This window comes from Amblyomma americanum, chromosome 5, assembly GCF_052857255.1.
Source record: "Amblyomma americanum isolate KBUSLIRL-KWMA chromosome 5, ASM5285725v1, whole genome shotgun sequence".
Lineage (NCBI taxonomy): Eukaryota > Metazoa > Arthropoda > Arachnida > Ixodida > Ixodidae > Amblyomma > Amblyomma americanum.
Window position 1 is genome coordinate 71202333 of NC_135501.1, and position 20271 is coordinate 71222603.

General features: G+C 42.4%; 1 protein-coding gene across 1 annotated transcript in view; it reads left to right on the forward strand.

Annotated features, from left to right (window-relative positions):
• Nucleotides 1-19984, forward strand: part of LOC144132530 (cytochrome P450 2U1-like) — a 35181-nt gene extending 15197 nt beyond the window's left edge. The window contains exons 4-9 of the mRNA XM_077665011.1: nt 955-1061; nt 4098-4402; nt 9677-9792; nt 12874-13132; nt 17026-17216; nt 19774-19984. Of these exons, the coding sequence (XP_077521137.1) occupies nt 955-1061; nt 4098-4402; nt 9677-9792; nt 12874-13132; nt 17026-17216; nt 19774-19964 (1169 nt within the window). The 3' untranslated portion in view covers nt 19965-19984. The remainder of the gene's footprint in view (nt 1-954; nt 1062-4097; nt 4403-9676; nt 9793-12873; nt 13133-17025; nt 17217-19773) is intronic.
• The last annotated feature ends 287 nt before the right edge of the window (nt 19985-20271 follow it).

Below are 20271 nucleotides of genomic sequence, written 5' to 3' on the forward strand. Positions count from 1 at the left end.
CGTGTAATCAAATCTTTTTATCAGGGCTGACTCGCACCCACAATGGACGGAAGCACTCGGCGGCGGTGTAGCAACAAGCGTGCTCGGCGGTCGTCGAACAGAATGCCCGCCGCTGTCGGCCGTGCTCAATAAATTTAAAGCTGATAGCAAACTTTTGAGTTAAAGCGTGCAAAATTACTAGAACGTTCTGGAATGAGGTAGAATCGGCTACGCTTGGGTGCGATCAATCGAGATAAATCTGGTAGCGTCTTGCATCGCAAACAGAACGATTAAGTGCCTTGCCGGCAGCTTTGAAGAATAAACAAACTACAAAGATTGACAGCAATAGGTTTGCGCAGTGGAAAAAGCCGGTAAGCACAAGCGTCTCCTGTCTTGGGAGCGGAAACAGCGATAGCCAAAGGACAGAGACACGCCCATACCGTAATTTGTGAGGTTTTCGTCTACAAATAGCCCCAGACTTCGTCCAGACATCGCGGTCCTTTTTCTCAATACATTGAAGGGATCTCACCTATGTGGATGGAATTAAATGCATGCAGTTGAAGAAGTGTCTTACACTTTTATTCCACCCGGCAAAAATTTCTTTGCTTTATAAAGAAGTTTGGTTGACACTGTAATGTAGAAGAGTATATATATTCCGAGAAGAAAAGCTTAATAACTGTTTTAAACGTGAATTCTGACTGTGCTGCTCAAGAAGCACGTACAGTTTTTTCCATTATGATCAGTTCTTTATGTTGTAAGAAAAACTTCTAGCATCAAGGACCTAACGCCTATTGGCTTTTATTCAGGGTCATAATTTTCTTGGCCGCGCTGTAGAAGATAAAAGCTAGTAACATCTCTTATTACCATTAAGCAACAAAGCACGACCACACCAGTGTGCTGCTCCATAATTTAAAAAGCCTTGAGTATTTAATCACGGTTGCTGCAAGATAACACCCCGCCTCTTTATCTTCACAGGATTAGGAGTCTTGAACGGCGCCGAGTGGAAAGCAAATAAAAAGTTCTGCATGAGTATGCTGCGGGATCTAGGATTTAACGAGACGTCACTTGAACGCCGAATGATGGTGAGAGAAGGATGGATTTCAGCTGATCATAGGGTCTCAGGAAGAGTTTTTTTATTTCGAATTAAGAACATCATACAACGTAGCCTATATTCAAATCGAGCACTAGGACAGTATCGGTTGACATGAGAGACGAGCATGTAAGTTGTTTTCCAAGCAGACACACGTCCACGCTACAGCCTTTTTATCTCAATATTTTTACAGCAGACAACTTTGTGGGGACATTAAACAAGCCTTGGGTGGTATTTATCTCGTCTGTCATAGTCTGGTAAAAACCTAAAATTAGAAATTGGGGAGACATACAAGTTGTCTTCATAGAAATTTGATGTGTTATAAACAAGTGCCGATAGTAAGAACGGTCAGTGTTTGTCTGCTCGTACTTCAGAAGAATGTCAGTGTATCTTAGGCTGTTAGTTAGCGGTCTCTATTGCTGGTTAGCTTTTGTCAGCTCCAGGAGACGGAACCTAACTGCAAGCATTACTTATGTTTTCTAGCCTTGTACTTCCGGTTTAGAGAAAAGAATTAGTGTATTGTGAGGATACTCTTCAAGTACTTATTAGGCTGGATCTGGAGAAGAGGCAAAAAGAGGAGAACGGGAGGGAAATAAACGCATTGCAATCAAAAATGGGATCAAACCGAAGATGACTGGATGGCACTCCTGACTAGAAAAAAGCAAAAGAAAATTCTTTGGTTTTCAAGGTCGAAAAGCTCTATGAACTAATTAAGGGACTGCCACCGTATACTACACCTCGTATTTAACTTAGCAGCCTCCTCTATAATAAGGCCTCTCTAAAAGTGAAAGCAAAGCATTTTGTTTTCCTCTTTAAAGGGGAGTGAACGACCCGCTATTGTAATCATTTGTTGTTTGTACATGAAGCTTTCCAACAATGTTTCGTTTTCCTTTCATTATGTCGCCTTAAAGACCCCGTTAGGGATATTACATAAAGGGTGGGCAAAAATGAAATAAATGATCTCTTTACACACAATGCGTGGAAACACTTTCACGGAACATCAAGAGACACGTGGTGGCACCGATGTGGTGAGGGAGGTCGTTGTAGTCGGCTGCTGTTCTTGGAAAGAATGACGCTGAGAAAGTAGTAGTACGGGTACGTGGTAATGAAAGTTGAAGGGGATGAGCAGAGCTGGCAGAAAAACGTAAAGCAGGGGCGCCGTTATAGAGTCCCTGACGAAGTGCAGGAATGTAAAATTTGTAACAAAGCCAGAGGCTGGCAATGCGCCGGCGAAGTGAAAAATGCTGTATATCTGATTGTTTTTTGGGGGGGGAATAAAATGCTAGCATTGGTGAGTAGCATGAATGTATGTATCAAGTGGCTCTATTTTGAACCCCATCAAGGGTGTTAGCAAGATATAATTGGTGGCGATTCCAAACTGCAGATGAGTATTCTAATTCGGGACACATTGCTGTCGTGCAAGCGAGTTGTCTTATATTGTGAGGAGCAGTACGGAGGTGACACTTGAAAACACCTAATGAGTTATTAGCGGATGAGATGTTCGTTCGTTATATGTTCCTGCCATAAGAAATTGGAAGACAGAGAGACGCCCAAATATTTATATCATGGTACTCGATGAATCTGGGCACCTGAAATTTTATAAGGCAATAAAATATGGTTAGGGCTGCGGTGAAATGGCATAGTCTCTCATTTGGTAGGATTAAGAGTCGTTTGTCAAGGACTGCACTATGCTTGTATGTTGTTTATGTCAGTCTGTAAAGAGTCTTGAGCGGAAGAGTTATTCACAGGCCGGTAGATAACACAGTCGTCAGCAAACAAGCGAATATGGCCTGACACATGGAGGGGTAAGTCGCTGATGTGGATTAAAATCAGTAGGGGCCAAAGAACGGACCCTTGGGATAGCCTGAAGTAACTGGTAAAATGTATAGGTTGGGATTGTTAACTGAAACGAACTGTGAACGATTAGACAGAAATGATTTAATCCATTCAATAACATCTTTGCGCAGGTTTCAGTTGTAAAGTTTTTGGAAGAGACGACTGTGCGCAACGTACCTCATCGAATGCTTTCGCAAAGTCGGGAAAGATGGCATCGGTTTGCATGTTAATATCTAGGTTGCTGTGCAAGTCATGAACAAATGGTCAGCTGAGCTTCGCATGACAGGCTTTTTTGAAATCCGTGTTACGAGGGAAGGAACAAATTATTTGATTCCAAGAAATCCATGCGCGTCTATAAGGGGCACTTGAAAAGATACCTTCATTGGAAGCGGCTAGCGTCTTGAGAACCGTTCTTGCACAATATCCTGACAGGCGATCATGCCAGTGACAATGCAATCAACACGCCTTGCTGTCTATGACAAGGAGTGGTCGTTTATCCTCTAGGTACCCTAGAATAAAAAGCCGTTTTCTTTCCATGGCATTAAGATGCGCTGATTTTATGGTCACTGTACTGTTTTATAAGTATACCATGTTAGAGTGCTCTGTAAGACCGACTGTTAAGCCGCTAGCCTGCAGCTGTCCATTTATGTAACCTAGCAATGAATATACAGTCAAACGAATCGCCCAGGTCCATAATCCAGGCTGAGATATCTGTTATACCATTCAGTATTTTTCTTTGCACTTTGTTGACGATTTCATCTATTCTAAAAATTGTTGAGAAAGATGCGCCACCAGTTCCCAGTGACAATAGCTGTAATGCCGAGTTAAATGACCGTTAGGAACTTGTAAAAGAGTGGTATGAGTCGAAAGCGCTCATTATACTTTATTTGTAATCAGTTGCATTGGTGGATCAATTGCACCGCAGCCAGCTCTGCCACGCGAGTGCGCTTGGATCTCAGAACACTTAGCTTGTCATAGGTGGGAATGTAGAATGCCTTACAGAACTGAAAAGCAGTAGTGGAAGCACCTTAAACAGGGTCCTTTGTGTAGCAACTTCATAAGATGCTGTGAGTGCAAGATTCACTACCTTTATTGCAATGAGGTGATGTTAAACTAAACTGTAGCTCCTGCTATACTTCTTGACTGGCGCCCAGACTGACATTTTTTCTGCACTTTGTTTTTGTTTTCACAGAAGGAATATTGCAAACTGGCTGATCGCATCGATGAGGCAAATGGCAATCCAGTGTTTATCTTTTCGGATATCTTGGCGGCTGCCTCCAACAACATTGCCTCCTTTTTCTATGCATCTAATCAGCCGGAAGAAGAAGCGTGGCGGAAAGATATGAACCGGTTTCTGAGCATGATTAATGCAGTCATGATAAAAGCAGGCGTCTTCCAGTTCCTTCCTCGGTTTGTACGCCGAATATTTCAGTATATTCCATTTACCGTCGCCGGTAAAGTTAGGGCCATCATGGGGGAATTGGAAGACACAATCATGTAAGTCATGTCCTAATTTACTCATACTGAATATGCTCCGTAGGTTTGGCTGATTTGTATAGAATAGCAGTAAACTGCGAGTTTACACCACTGAAACCATCCAAGTGGATTTCAAAACCGTTTGTTCTACTCAGCGGCTTTGTCTACAGTATACTAAGATATTTAATTACTCAAGAGAATTAGGTCCATTTTGTGCTGTAACTTCAGGAGCATAATGTGTCTCGGAAGTGTGCCGATAAGCATTAGAAAGATATGGCCAGGAATGTTTGCAACAAGGTAAGCTATACCGACACCCTACCAATTGTTTAACAACGTCACTCAAGTGTAGAGTAAACGGCAATAGAGCGGCCCTTGTGGAAGGCAGGTGGTGAAATGAGCTAGAAAACGCACATGCGCGCAAAGTTTGTGTCAGTTTCAGCCTTTTTTCGGCTCCGCTTGATCACAAACCTTGTTACGGTCGTTTGTTCAACACTCGGATCACATTGTTAAAGAAATAGCCTGGTGTGCCTTTTTACCGTTATTATACGAATGCTCTAAAAAAAAAAAATAACCCGTGAGAGCAGGCTCCTTTTCGCGCTTTTTAAGAGTTAAATCCTTTATCTCAGTAGCGCAGTGCTCACGGCGTGGTTGGAGTGTCCACCGAGAACCCAGTTACGGTGCCATTTGTTACCCCCCTCCTCCCCCTCCCCCTCTAAAAATAAAATTAATTTTGAGAAGCGCAGTCCACTATGTGCTTTAACGTGTGCCGTGGCTGCAAGGTTTGCGCCAGAAGCTGAGAAAGCTGTATAGATTTCTTTTGTTGCCGTACGGCTGCGCTCGGGTGGATGTCAATGAGTAATTACTCCCCTATTACAAATTTACTACCACTTTGGGGATATTCTTAAACATTTGACCATGGCAGTTTCCACTTCGAGTTATTGATCAATTCTCTCTCGCCCTAGCACAAGCTTGCCGTCCTGGTCAGCTCACTTGGTAGAGCGACTCCCCCGGTGAAGCGGTGGTGCCTGGTTCGGACCCCAGACCAGGACGAATTTTTCTTTAACTATGAAGTTTCTTAGCAGGCTGTATAGCTTTCATTTGTAGCCGTATGGGTGCGCTCAGGTGGATGTCACTGAGTAATTACTCCCTTACTACAAGCTGGTGATGCGTCATGCAAAACGAAAACACGTCTTTCTTCAAGGGCAGTAAGCTGTGAACATCAAAGAACAGAAGAGAACGCTTGCTTTTGTTTTGTTGAAGAAATTGCTATTAGACAAAATTTGCTCAGACCCTAGATTCATTTCACTTGTCTGCGCCAAGGAACGATGTTGTACATGCATCGCATTTTTAGGTTTGGTGTTTGATTGCACTTCCATGCAATGGCTGCTTGAAATCCATGTGTATCAGTTTCTCAGTTGCTTAACACGCGCTCGCTTTCCGCAATGTATCAGCAGTTTTTGGTTTGTCCCTCAAGGCCACCGTATAAGTATTTGGCCTTTGGGGACAGCGGGTCTTATATGAAGGACTTAGTTCTCTGAGATTACGTACGGGAGGGCTAGTGCGAATAAGTACCTTTTGAACCTGACGCGCGTTCTTCTACAACCTCCTCAACATAAACACGGAAGCCGCACCTTGATGCAAATATTACTGCCTTTTTTTTCATCCGGCCGCGGTAGTCGAATTTCGATGGAGGTGAAATGCTAGAGGTCCGTGCATTGTGCGATATCAATTCACGTTAAAGGCCCCCGGTGGCCGATATTTCCACAGTGCTTCACTACGGCGGCCCTCATAGCCTGTGTCGCTTTGGGACGTTAAACGGCCATAAACCAAACCAAACTTTTCTTTTTCAAAGCTTTCTCGAACGTTGCTATCGACACCTTACTGCTGAAGCCAACGAATAATAAGTAAGTAAAAATTACTAATTGTATTATAGGCTAGGTAGAGGGACTCCGAAAATTTATTAGTCGGTTTCTCTTGCGTAATGTGCCCCACACTTTTGTCTGTGGTCATTGAAGCTAAATTAATCCGATTGTGCGGTGTATTTTAAGTGAAGACTTAGTACCGTAGACAACATGTAGAATTTAATGGGTTTTTCCTATTCTAACTTTTCATAGCTCGGCAAAATATTGTGATGACGTCTCAGTTTTTTTGGGTCATTGTGAGGCTTCAGCATCTGGACGCGCAGGATAGCTGAAGGTCAAGCTCAGGTTATTTCATTGCGGGCCAGTTGCACAATTTATATTACTACGCCGGAAGTGCAGGTCTACGTCGCGTCACTTTACTGCAGAAAAACATGAACGACTGTGAGTCACAACATAGACCGTCGTAGCAAAGATGAGTCATTGCTACAGTTGCCATGGTCAATTAATTTTTGACACAGAAATACCTTACACGCATGCTGAAATTGAGATATTATTAACGATCCAGGATTAGTGTAACTAATCCCGCAAGAAGACAACTCTAAAAGCGACCAGAACTGAAAGGACTGAGCCTAAAGTGGAACAGCAATACTGCCTCTTGGAATGGAAAAACTAATTTACTACGTCTGTAAATGCTTATCGCGCCAAACGAGGCACTGAAAACCGTGTCACAACGGCAGCGCCAGGTTAATACGCGCCTAAAGGTCAATCATTTTAATGCAAGCAAAGCGGAAAAAAGGGACGATAGATATGAAGGAACACACTTCGAGCGCTATACAAAGACGTTTATTCACATGCTCAGTATAAACAGGGAGCAAGAAAACCAAGATAAAGTCAGAAAGGAACACAAACAAAAATAAGAGATTAGGCATTAGAATCTGAAAAGGAAATCTCTTTCGCCGTCAGTGCAAGGAATGGATCGCCGACACAATGATATAACCTGGCAATGTAGCAAGCTTTAATAACCTCCGGAGTCTTCCGATCCAGGTGTGTGAAGATTTCCTGGAACAAACATCTTTAATGTTTACATGTCAGGATCAGAAGAGTCAGGAGGTTATGGAAGCCTGCTGCACAGCCAAGTGAGATCATTGTGTTAGCGATCCATTCCTTGTAGTGAGGGGAGATTTCATTTTTAGATTCTAATGGCTTTTTATTTCTTTTAGTTCATTTCTTTGTTTGAGTTGCTTTTCTTGCTTCATTTTGATATCGAGCGTGCGAATAAATGCTTTTGCTGGTAAAAAGCGCTCGTGATATATTATTTGAAGTCTCTCGTAACTTTTTTTTTGCACTGTCTTTCCATCAAAATGAAAGAATGCCGACGTGCACAATTTTTCGCTCTGCTAAACAACAATCGCATTGCGCGGCGGTTCATATACTAAACACCTCCCGGGAGGTTTCAGAGATAAACAGGCTGTAGAGATTTGGAGAACTCAGTAAATGTACTTTGTGCATTTGTGTACGAACGAACGCTAAGGTAGCCCGACGCATCGCTGTTATGCAGCTTTTGCCCTCTGTGCGCCAATTCCTTGCCGATGATCGGAATATATTCCGTATTTGAAGCTCAAAAACCTTCAAAGAAATCAGAAAACCTCCTCACCTGTTTATATGAACGGGCCTGGCAAGGAGGCCGTAAATGATTGTATTGGTTTTCCTGATAAATATCTGACAACATTTGGGAAGCTAGAGATTCTGAAAGTCTCAAGTGTATTGTAGCACTGTTTTGTTTGGTTTGTTTTGTGGTGTGTAACGTCCCAAAGCTACTCAGGCTATGAGGGACGCCGTAGTGAAGGGCTCCAGAAATGTCGACCATCTGGGGTTCTTTAACGTGCACTGACATCGTACAGTACACGGGCCCCTAGAATTTCATCTCCATCGAAATTCGGCCGTCGTAGACGGGATCGAACGCGCGTCTTTCGGTTCAACAGCCGAGTGTCATAACCACTGAGCCACCGTGGCGGTTATATTGTAGCACTGTTTATGGAGAAATGCTGGATAATGAGACTTTTCCACAATGACCACTGGACCACTGTTTTGCCTCTTGTAGGTCTCTAGTGGTAGCGCGTGGAATCTATCTATTGTCGCTAACTGTATCCACAAACGGTGTTTAACTAGGTATTTCTGTAGCACTTGCTAAGGACCATGTATCATGTGGAAGAGGCCGTAACAGCCCGCGCACGAAAATTTCCGTAATGATGAACTAGCATGCAAACGACTGGAGCAGACAGCAGCATGGCCGAAGCGGTCAGAGAGACACTTCTGGAAACCGCTTGTTCGAAGCCCTTTGAGAGAAAGGTTTTTAGAGGAAGCTAGAAAACTGAGGAATTGCGTGAGAACTATTGCTTACCATAATCCTTGCTCTGACTGGAGCTGATAATGAAGAGGTTTGCGAATTCCGAAAGAATATTGTGTAAGCAGGAAACGTTTAGTTACGTAAAGCACTCCGTTCGTATATTTCTTGGTGCTGTCGCGCCAAAATGCAAGATAATGTTCGCATAGAAGAACGGAATCTGCATGTTCTGGCAGGCACACTCCTTACTTACATAAAATCAGTTCAAAAGGTCGGCCCAGTTCAAAAAGAGATAACAGCTGCACAACGGAGCACAGTGGCGCACAGTGGCGGCATTACATAGGTGACTAATTTCAATGATGTCGGCAGAAAGAATAAATGTAGAAACCCTTTCGCCATCACCGATCTGCAGCAGAAGAAATCCCAAGCGAATTTTATGCTAGGGTATTGCATTAAAGGAACAAACATAATTATAAAACAAGGAGTTGAACTACAGGTGTTGTTATACGAAGCGTGACACCAACACGACACATAGTTACAAAAGACGAACGGAAAACATAAGTCGAAAAGAGAACTGTTATCTTATGCGCCTTCCTAGCTAAGAGAGCGGGCCTGCCACAGTCTCTATTTAGGGGATTTTTTTTTCTCCTTTCGTCTGCAGTATTGCTAAGCTTCGTCTTTTTACTCTTGTGATCTTGACTTTTCCTTGTAATGGCTTTTATGCTTCTTTTTCTTTCCATTGAATGCTGGTGGTCCAAAACTTCGTACTGAAATAGCCTACGCATTTCCCCACCTTGAAATTCGAGATCAAATACTAAGTGATCTATTTGGCACATCATATATAAAAGTTGCACTCGGTAACATTTCTACGAGGCCAAACTTCAGAAGGAAATGTGAAAGGAAAGATGCTTTTATAAGACTACAAAACGTGCAAAGATATGAAGACAACGCACCCCCACTGACCGTATTTAACGGCCAAGTTGTAGCAATGCTTATAATACTAAACTGTTCACACTAAAAAACTTGATTGATGGCCGAACAGCCGCGATATGCGTACAAAGTGTTTAAAACCATATATTTCTGTTAAAGGAAGCAAAATCAAAAGTTTCTCACCGAAGGAAGCAAGGAATCAGAGGGAAACTTCATCCAAGCTTACATGAAGAAGATTGACGAAGCAAAACACGATGCAAAGGCGGTGTTTCAGTGTAAGTTTTTTCAGCGCTATTATGCGTTCAACAACAGCGTCATAGTATTTTTTTAGCGCTGATTTCTCTACGTCCAATTGTGTGCAACGACTATGTGGACGACAATCTCTTTACATTATTGCCACCACACGGATCTTCTAGATAGGGGTGCGCCCGGTATGAAGTGGACTGGAAATAATTGGCAAAGGCGGCGCGGCGCGTCAGAGTTAGAAAGCTGGTTGAAGTACCAGCCACTAGAAAGCAACATGTAAGCGTGGTCCGCAACGTGCCTCTAGGTTAAATATTCATATTTCGGAGATTTTGCTTGAATATTTTCAGTTCAAGTAAAATTTGTCCAAGAGGATGCTCTACGAATGATGCCACAGCTACTCAGGAGAATCACCCCGCGAATCCGCCTAATAAATGCATATTTATTTCCATCACGGTATAACTAATTGTGCCCCGCGTGCCAAATGCGGATTATAGCACACACACAGGGGCCTATTTTTACCTGAGGCTGTTCACGCTTTCTTCTATGGCTGCGAGACGGTTTCGAACCCGCTGCGGCGCGAAGATATCAGTTTCGCCGGCCACTGCATTAGTGCACTACTTCATCGCGGCAGCTGGACATTCGCGTATTTAACTGTCACGCCTTCGCGCTGTGCTTGGTATGTTGTCGTCTTCACTAACTTCCATCAGTGCTCAAGAGATCCAGAACACACCGCTATCGCATTGCTATCTTGATACGAACCTCAAACCAAAACCGGAACTGAAGTGAAAACCAAAGTGCGAACGCATCAAAATCGCATTCGGCCTCATTGCAAGAGAGCTAGATATAGACGCTCTCAATACTACGCTCACTGCAAGGAAGGTAGATAAGTGTCTGATGCTGTACCCTTGCCGAGTGCACTTCTCAAAAATTGCCCTGCTCTCTTCTGGACCTAGGTCTCAATGCTGCTGTGTCACTCTATTGAGTTGTTTCCTTCAACACCTTTTAACCAATAATAGTTGAAAAAGTCAAATATAAAGATTTTAAAGCCTTTAATAATTTTATCTCATGGACAAATATACTTACATAGTTGTATGCTGCCGGCTCGCCCGAGGTTTCAGTCGTTGTGTGTAGACCGTGGTACGTTTTTAACCACAATGGCGCACGCTCAAATGGGAGCGATGAAATGAGGTTGCTTCAGGAACAAACAGGGCTGTGGCCTCGATGGCGGGACGTGTTCTGAGCGCTTATTCCTACTACGGCAAGTATTCCCGCTGGCGCCATCAGGTCCAATGGTGTACTGGTGGGTAATGGTGTACCAGCATTGCTATTTGTCCCTTGTGGACCTTCGTACGGGAAACAAAAGATATGTAGTCAGTACTGAAGAGAACTAACTAAAAACACTGCCAAGTATTTACTTTCTGCGCAAACAAAAACAGCGTGAAAAACTTATCAATTTTATGAGTTAGCTAGTATCTTCACAAAGTGAACCAGCAAGATCGCTCAGGAAGTCGGGCGGGAATATGCTCAAAAAATGAAAGCTACCAAAATCAGCAAGAAAAAATAAATCATTAGTAGTACTTTCAAGTATATTCTCAACAACGTTACCGAAAGCACATGAGTGCCGTAGACATTTCTTAGGTGAAATATTTGAAATTTGCTCGGAACGTGCTCGCCAAGTAAGCTATTTTAATCGAATTCATTTTAATTAAAATGCCGCGTTGTTCCACCTATCTTCTTGCATAATTTTTATGTTTCTCCATTTCCTATGTAACAGTTACTTTACTCGTGAGCAGAAAACGACACATGCTTTCAAATGATTAACGTTGCTTATGTTTTGTTTCTTTAAGCGCCCTTGTTTTGACTGTATTAGTAAGCACAAACGAAAAAAAACGTAGTGTTTCCAATCCAACCATATGTGAAGCGATTTTATCTTTGGCATTACCATTGAAGGGGGTAAAATCATTGATTACGGGGTACAGCTGAGACCTATTACATTGTACACGGGCAGATACGCTTTAATATTGAATATTTTAGCTGGAAAATTGAGCACGCACTCAACTTAGTTAAGCTTCTGTTTTATAATTTGTGTGCATCCTCGCGTTTTTGCGCTGTCATTTAATGCGGTGCACAGTCTATTGTACACACTTCTGGCAGTGCTATCTCAAAACAGAGAATACTTCATTTCTGTAAATCCATTTATTGACCATTATTGTAGGTGCTTTCAACATAGCAAGTCACAACGATCTGCGCGCATTTATTAAAAATTATCAGCATTGTGGTACTTGCTAAGAAGGCGACCACTGGGGCTAGTTGGTATCCCATAGCTGTAGCACAAATGCGCTCAGTATTACAATGACAACACGATGAATTCCGTTTCTTTTATATGTGGTATTTTGCATAATGAAATTCAGTTATTAGTTGCGCTTCGTCCAGTCGTGTCTCGTGTTTTGATTGTAATACTCGGCGCATTTGAACTAACAGTTGCAACACCCCCTCCTAGTTTGCCCAGAGCCAGCCAATGTCATTCAGCGCAATTTACGCCGCCTCAGTTGTTCTAGAATTTTCCTCAGAGTGTGCCAAAAGTTCTAGCTAAAGCTATCTTCTATGAATTACACTTTGGGGTAATGTTTATAGTTGCACAAGATTCACAAGTCTGTGAAACTTACATTTAGCCAGTTTAAATGAAAATTGTTACACTGCAATTGACCCTAACTTGAAAGATTTTGTAAAACAAAATCATTGTAGCATAACTAAAATCTTGTTTACTATTATATTCAACAATATGTATATATGAAGACAATCTCCGAGCATAGCAAAGCCAAAGAGAACCTTTATGAACAAGTCTTGAGCTATTTATTTCGGGTTTTTTATAGGGAAGAAAATTGGCAGGATTTAGAATGCACAGCTAAGAACATTGAATGAATGCAGGCCTTATTCTTACTGAGTGTCGCTATTTTCGCGCAAATATTCGCGGACTTAAAGAAAAGGAGACCACATGAGAGAGATTCAGACCAAGCGCCATATAGTCTTACTGTTGGGCATAGAGCACACTGAATGATTTCTTTAGGACATGATTTCTCAACAACAGTTGTGTGTTTCTCTTCACGCAGACCGATTTCTGGTGGGAAACATAACGGCCTTCATCATGGCAGGAACATTCAACACGACGATAACACTCCTGTTTCACTTGCTGAATTTCGCCGCCCATCGAGACACAATTCAGGCCCGCGTGCAAAAAGAGATCGACGAGGTTATCGGTTCGCAGAGGCTGCCGACGTGGCAAGACAGGAAGGACATGCCCTTCACACTCGCCTGCGTGTGGGAGATGGATCGATGGCAGACGGCAGCTCCTGTCGGACTGCCAAGGGTGTGAGTGTCTTTTGCTCCTGGCTTTACTAATGACGTCAGAGAGAGCGCTACGAGAATAAAAACAGGGAATAACGCTGCAGTGGTCCATGTCAGCAGCAGTCGAACGAAAGTAACCGGGCCTGACTTCTACATGTTGAATGAAATAGATGTTGGCTGCTAAGATAAAAAAGGACAGGTAAGAACAAATGAACCTACTTGGGGAGAGAATAACAGTTATTGTGGTCCTTAATTTAGCATCCAGATTCAATAAATGGAAAAGTGCATTTGAGTAGGACATTTCTTTTACATATTCTAGAATTTGCTCACACTGCACTTGAAACATAATAAGTAGCGCAAGATCAGCTTTCCGTCTTTTAGAATTTCGGAAAATTTCAACCCGTGATTTAAACCCTCTATCAAGGTTTTAAACCCCATGCAGCATAATAGAACTATCGCAAAGGTTGATCATGGTGTAATGGCTAGATGTAAGTATGAAATGAGTTACAGGACCGGCTTACCACATTTTAAACGGTCCACAAGTAAGAATCGTTTAAAAAGCCGAACTTATTAATTCGGCCTCAACTAGAACTCTCGGCTCTTTGGACGGCCTCCGAATTCAGCCAAATGTTTTCTTCGTAGTGTGCAGTGCGGTTCGTCACGCTCGCTGCTGCGGTGGGTTCACGAGCCTCAATCTTCATCTGCTTCTCGCCCAGCTGCAGTGGTTTCTAGAAGAGTAGTGAGAGTTATGAGCGCGAACAGAGAAGTGCCTCACGCATTGTATGGACAGCACGTCCCAGCGAGCGCAGCGCTTGATGTACCGCGCAAAATTCGCGCGGCTTAGCTGCTGAACCATTGGATCCATTCCCAGATGAAGTCTGCGCGATCTCTGCTTGAGTTTTGTGGGCAATAGAATGCGCCAGTTGTTAACAAAGCCGCGGAAAGTGAAGGGCCGCTTGGTTACGGTGGTTTGCATTTCGAGAGCGATAATCTGATGGCGCTTTTCAGCCGCTTATCCACTACGTATTCCTTTAGAGCAAGACCGCTGGGACGATGGACACGCACGTGCTTTTGTGTTGAGAGGCGCTAGGGATGAATTCAACAAGAAATTGTGGTAGCTTGAGAGTAACCCATTGCGCCACGGCAGCTCCGATTGCGCACGCGGCTGTCCAAATATTTTTCTAAACCATAGAGTCGTTCTGACACCGTCGATGGAAGCGGCTGCATTTGCTACCTCTTCTAATGGGAACAGTAGGGTGGTTTGGAGAGTAGAAAAAAATATCACTTCTCAAGATGAAGAAATAGAGATGAACGTCGCGAATAATTTGGTGCGCTTAGGAAATACTGCCTAGTGCTTTAATGTTTTTCTTCTCTCACTAGGTGAACCGGTTTACTTAAGGCACTACTGTAGCTGATCGGCTGCTGCGGAAGCAGCTTAAGATGTAAGAAAGTAATTAAATTAGCATACATTCGTGTTCTTGAAAAATACGGCTTCAATGCCGTGAGCTGAGAAGTCTCTATCTTGCAGGCATTATAATTTTGAATCAATAGTTTTTTTCGGTAACGTAATCGGTTCTAAATATACACAAAAAAATGTTCTAAATTTTCGCGTTATTACGTCATAATGCCTGTATGAAATAGGTAAAAGAGTTGGGAATTCTTCTGCGGTACTTAAGAAGTTTGTCGAAACATTAGCATCGATGTTTTTCAGTTGGAGAACTATCGCTCTCGAGCATGCGAAGAACTCAGCGCTCCGTAGGGCGAGTTATATGAACTATTGTCGTCTCGTCTTATAGAAAGCCAGTCCAGTAGGCTACTCTGCAAGACGAAGCAACCTATGACGACGTGACGCTGACTGTAGGCGTATCCTGAACAGCTGAAGCCACTAGTTCCGTGCATTAAGTCACTCACAGCCAAGCTGAGCTGCGCTATTGACTCAACTATCTATTGCCGTGTTCACGCTCATGAATCTTATGACTGTAAATTATTTTCTGGATCTTCTCCATTGTCACCCTTCTTCCTTGAGTTGAGGCGCTAGGATTCTCAGCCATCTCTGAGAAGTTTTTCGGCGCCGAATCAAGTATACTGACCGCGCAGCACAGCATGTGATAAAACAAGCCCAGTAAAAAGAAATGCTGGACAATGAAGCGCCGCGAGGATGTTGAAGGAATCGGTGCCTAGAAAAAAATAGGTCAGATATGTTGGCAGAAAGGAAGACTTCACAGTGAACTTAGTTTTGACTCAAGATACAATACTAACAATGCTATGAAAACATGATTTTATACAAAGGTATAATATTTAAAAAATGAGACCAGACCGACGACCAAATCCTTCCCAGAATTACTCTATCTATGAGATCATGTCATAACATGCGAAACGAAACTTATGCTTGTTGAATAACGCTGCTTTTATTTAAAAACAAAAACAAAAGTTCTGCAGGATGTAGTTACCGATAGCGAGACATAAAAATAGTGCAGTTATTATTTTTTTTCATAGTTTGGGTTCAGTAAAACGTCCCAGATTCACTTCATAAAATTATACAAACAAGGTGGCATTGTCTCCTTTGGTTGCTGAGATAAGTATCAGAAAAGGCCATAAATAGACGCAAAGGATAAGGTTGAACCTTGTACTTCAAGATTTTTTTATTAAGATTGTCTTGATCAGTCGCATTGAAAAATCACACTTGATATATTAGAATAAGTAGTCATCCAATGGGCTAATACAAGAAGCTGAACTACTGTACATCGTTAGTTAAAAAAGTTCTCAAACACCCTCATTGAGGTTGAAAAAGAGAAAACGACCTTTTTTTTCGAACTACGACACAAAATTCTGTATATGTTGCAGGGACGGAATTTTCTGTCGCGACCACAATCTAACGTTTAGTATTACAGCGTGACCTGACGACCGGGCTGAAGTCTACTGGACGCGAATAAGGAACAGGCAAAAACGACGGGGAAACGAAGCAAATGCGTTTGGTCTGTTTTTATGTTTATTGTTCTTTGGCCGTCTTGCGGTTAGCTCCTGGATCGAATATTGTTTGGAACCCTGCAGAGCGAAAAATTTCAAGTGGCCAATTCGGCTCTCCAGCATAAATTTCGGCATTGTAATTGATTTATATACGCGTTTAATTTTGTTATCTATATAATTTTAGGAACAAGCTTGTCTTGTTAAGATAGCCAAGTATAGAAGCCCTGAGACAATGACAAAAAAATCGGCGATAGGTTTTCAGGTCCACTAATGATTTTGATATTACCCCCCCACCCCCCCATTGTGATGATAGACAAGGAGCATCAAAGGCTTCCTTCAACACCGTTATTTGTAGCTATGACGTGTTGAATAAGAAGGCACGTTATTGTATGTAACGACTTTATGTATTGGGCGCTCCTGTTAAAAAAAATACTCTTTCTAACTGTAGATCCAAAAACTCAGACCGCAGCGCGTGTGCCTTCAAACTGAAAAATAAATTTTCAATATAGTTGCAGTCTTGAACACTCATTGATAAAATCGAAAGCGAAATCATAAAAAAATTGCTTGCTTATGTTTTGACAGAGACATGGCATTATGTAAATAACGTGATCCGGAAATATATTCGATATGGCAGCAAGGAGTGCGAATATCTCGAAATTCATGACTAAAACTCGCATTTGACTTTCATGTCAGAAACGAGATGTGCGATAATCGTCCTAATGCAAAGACTTCTTGGTAGACCTGATTAAAATAAATACCAGCGAGTATCTTATTATCGAAATGCAATGTGGAACGGGATTTTTGCGTATTACCACTTGCGTCTTTTAGGTACCTGAACACCGAACACAAGGACTTGCTTTTGGGGAGCACATGCGCATCATGACACTCTAATTTCTGTATCCAGATTCGGACTATAACTGTCTGACACCATGTTCTGTTTATATATATAGAGCAGGGGACGACATCGTGGTGGATGGACTGTTCATACCAAAGGGCACTGTGGTTCTATTCAATATATGGGCGGTACACAATAATCCCGCATGCTGGGACGAACCGCAGCTGTTTAAACCAAGCCGATTTCTGAATGAAGACGGGTCAATAATGGACCGAAAACCTCCAGAACTGATACCTTTTTCGCTTGGTGAGTGTTTTGTTTTGTTGCTATTACTTCCAGCATTGCACTTAATTCGTCGGAGCATGCTATACTAGAAGATCACAAAATGAGATTCAAAGAAAAACAAATCTGTACAAGCAGAAAGAGCGACCGCGTTGAGGGAAAGAGGCTACTTCTTAGAAGTAACATGTCAGGTTTTTACAAGTTAGCATGGGGTATAGGAGGGCTCAATATAACTCCATTAAAAAAACACCCAAGCTGCACATCTGGCTGATAAAAGAGCGCTTCAGCTCTTACGACAACGGTGGTTGTTATGCCTGAGTAAAATCTTAGCGTCGCGCGAACAAGGACGAAATTAATAGAAGAAACCGTTCCCGGCAGGCTAATGCCACACGAGCGCTGGCTGACATTGAATTCGAACACCTGGACACAAGATGGAAAGCACACTTTTTGAAATTGAGGAGTTCAACTTGGAACACCTTAACTCACGCCGATATGTCTATATATAAGCAGACACCCATATACATGTCAGTTAGGAGAGACCACAGAACAGAGAACTCAATCAATAAAACACAATTTTAAGGAAAGTTCTCAGATGTGTTCTAATACCATTCTTCTTGCAATCACCTTGTATGCGGCGCCATTTCGAAGCGGGTACGTGCAGAAACGGGACAACTTTGCAACCTCTGAGTAGTTCTCCGCTCTGCGTCGTTTCCACGTGAATACAGACCTTTGTTTTTCCGTGGCTACAAGAACCATGTACACAGGTTCAGCGTGCGGGTCAATGTGGTTCTTTGGCGCATCCAATAGGAATAATGGACGCCATTTTGGTGGCTGACTATGGGCCTCAGTAGCAACAATGTCCAGTTTGTCAAAATTTTGTCTAAGCACCCTAAGGTTTCCGCTTCCTTGTTAACTTTGTGTTGTCAGTTTGCAAAGAGTGCAGTGTTTTTGTTTCAACACTGCGCACTTTACCTCACAAAGAGCAACTCTGTATGAATCATTTGCTTGAGAAGTGTGGAGCCGTGAGCAAAGAACTGTTTGTCCCCGGCCATCGTGTAATAATGAGTGGAACTATAAAACGGTTGTCATCTGGACGCGGGAGTGCGTCTAGGCAGCATTCGAGCGTACACCTTCTCTCAATGCGCCCTATCAAAGCTATCGTTACGTGTACACGACTGCTACAGAAGGCGAACGAGCAGCAATATACAGAATGTACTTGCGACTGCTTCCCGGTAGGCTGCGGTTATTTTGTAAATGACAATAAATAATGGCTAGAGATGAACACGCTGTGTCTCTCGTTGCATGTTTGCACTGCCTGCTTTTAAACAATTTTGGTTTATTTTCTTCATGGTGATAAAGCTTACACACACAGAGCTACTATATATCGTTGCTACCATTGTAAAGGCAACTTCCGACACACTTGTGCGTTAAATTAGTCATCGTGAGCCTAAACACTCATGACGGTTTTCGTAATTGAATAGCGCCAGCTAGCACTGAAGCCATGAGCACGAGGCGAATATTCCTTGTGAAAATAAAACACCTAATGGAAGAAAGTAAATGAAGGTATATTTTGTTTCTCCACTAATATTTGGTTTTTATGTCAAGTCCTTGCACACCATGCCAAAATGCTTGCTTCTGGTCTTGCTATTATGCACCGAGTTACAATGTGTATTTTTATTGTTGCGCTTTGCTTTTGGTGTGGCGACATTTAATTTTCTTTGCTTTATCATACAACTTTTTTTTGGAAGCGTCGAAGAAAATTCTTACTGTGAAGTTCCATGACAGCCTAGATGAGCCAGAATTCATACGTAACATGAAGGCAAGAAAGCTATTTCTTAGTGGCTAAGACGAGATGATCTGGATGCGCTATGCAGTGCCACAGATAAATTGAAAATATATTTGTATTCAAAAGAACCTTGCGACCACGGATATGTGAACGCAAGCAGGTTTATGTTAGAAGGGAGAAGTTTGTTTTTAACGTGTAATAAAAGATCGATATTAGCACTACGATATCTGCTTATACCAGAAGATAAAAAAGCACGCTAGTTGAGAAAAACGCAGACACACCGCATACCATAGAACCTCTACTTTTCGCGCATTTTGATTTCGTGGTAGTGGCACTTGTGCTCATGCTTGATTTTGTGGTTATCTACACGCGAATCAAAGTTCTTGAAGACAGGCTATTTATATTTTAGTGTAGTATAATATTATACTTTATAGATATATTTTACACCTTCTTTTGCATTCATTTTTTCTAACGCTCTCTATTCCTGACTAGAAGCAGCATTAGCCACATTCTCTGTCAGATGTGTGTGAGAGCTATAAGATATGTGTAGGCCTATTTTTGTGTGTCTGCGATACTTCTTGAGTTCGACCATTCGTTTCATTACTGTGGTTATCGTATCTCTTCACTGCTCTGCAAATATGTGTTTTAGCGAACTATAGCTACTAGACAAGTCAGTTTTAGAACGTAAGCACTTCTACGGTGAAAAACACTCGTCAGAACGTTTACATGCATGCTTTCGCAGTATTTCCTATTCTGTCCTCGTTTTGCAATTTGTTGTTTCGGTCTGACCTCCAGGTCGGAGATCGTGCCCCGGAGAGATGTTCGCCTCAATAGAAACCTTCCTGCTCATAACGCTGTTGCTGCAACGGTATGATGTGGTTCTGGATCAGCCCTTGAAAGGCGACCTGAGCGACCCCAATTCAGCGTTCGTTCTACTGGGGCAAACGAAGCTTCGCTTTCTGCCCCGAAATGTGAATAAAGTGTGACTCCTTTACTGTGTTCGGAATTAGATTTTTCTCATCACTGCTTTTCGCGGTGGCACAAAGGCTCTGAAGCTTACGTGCTGATCTCAAGGTCGTCGGTTTGAACCTGTTCGTGGTCACCGTTTTTCGATCGAGGCGAAATGCGAAAACACCCATGCGCTGTGCGATGACAGCGGTAGTTATACCCGAAAGGGACTGGCCATTAATCCGTAAATCTCCACACATTGGTTCTCATGGCCGTTGTGTCACCTCGGTACGTTAAATTTATCAAGTCACAATTTTTTTATCATCTCTTCATCAAAAATTTAGA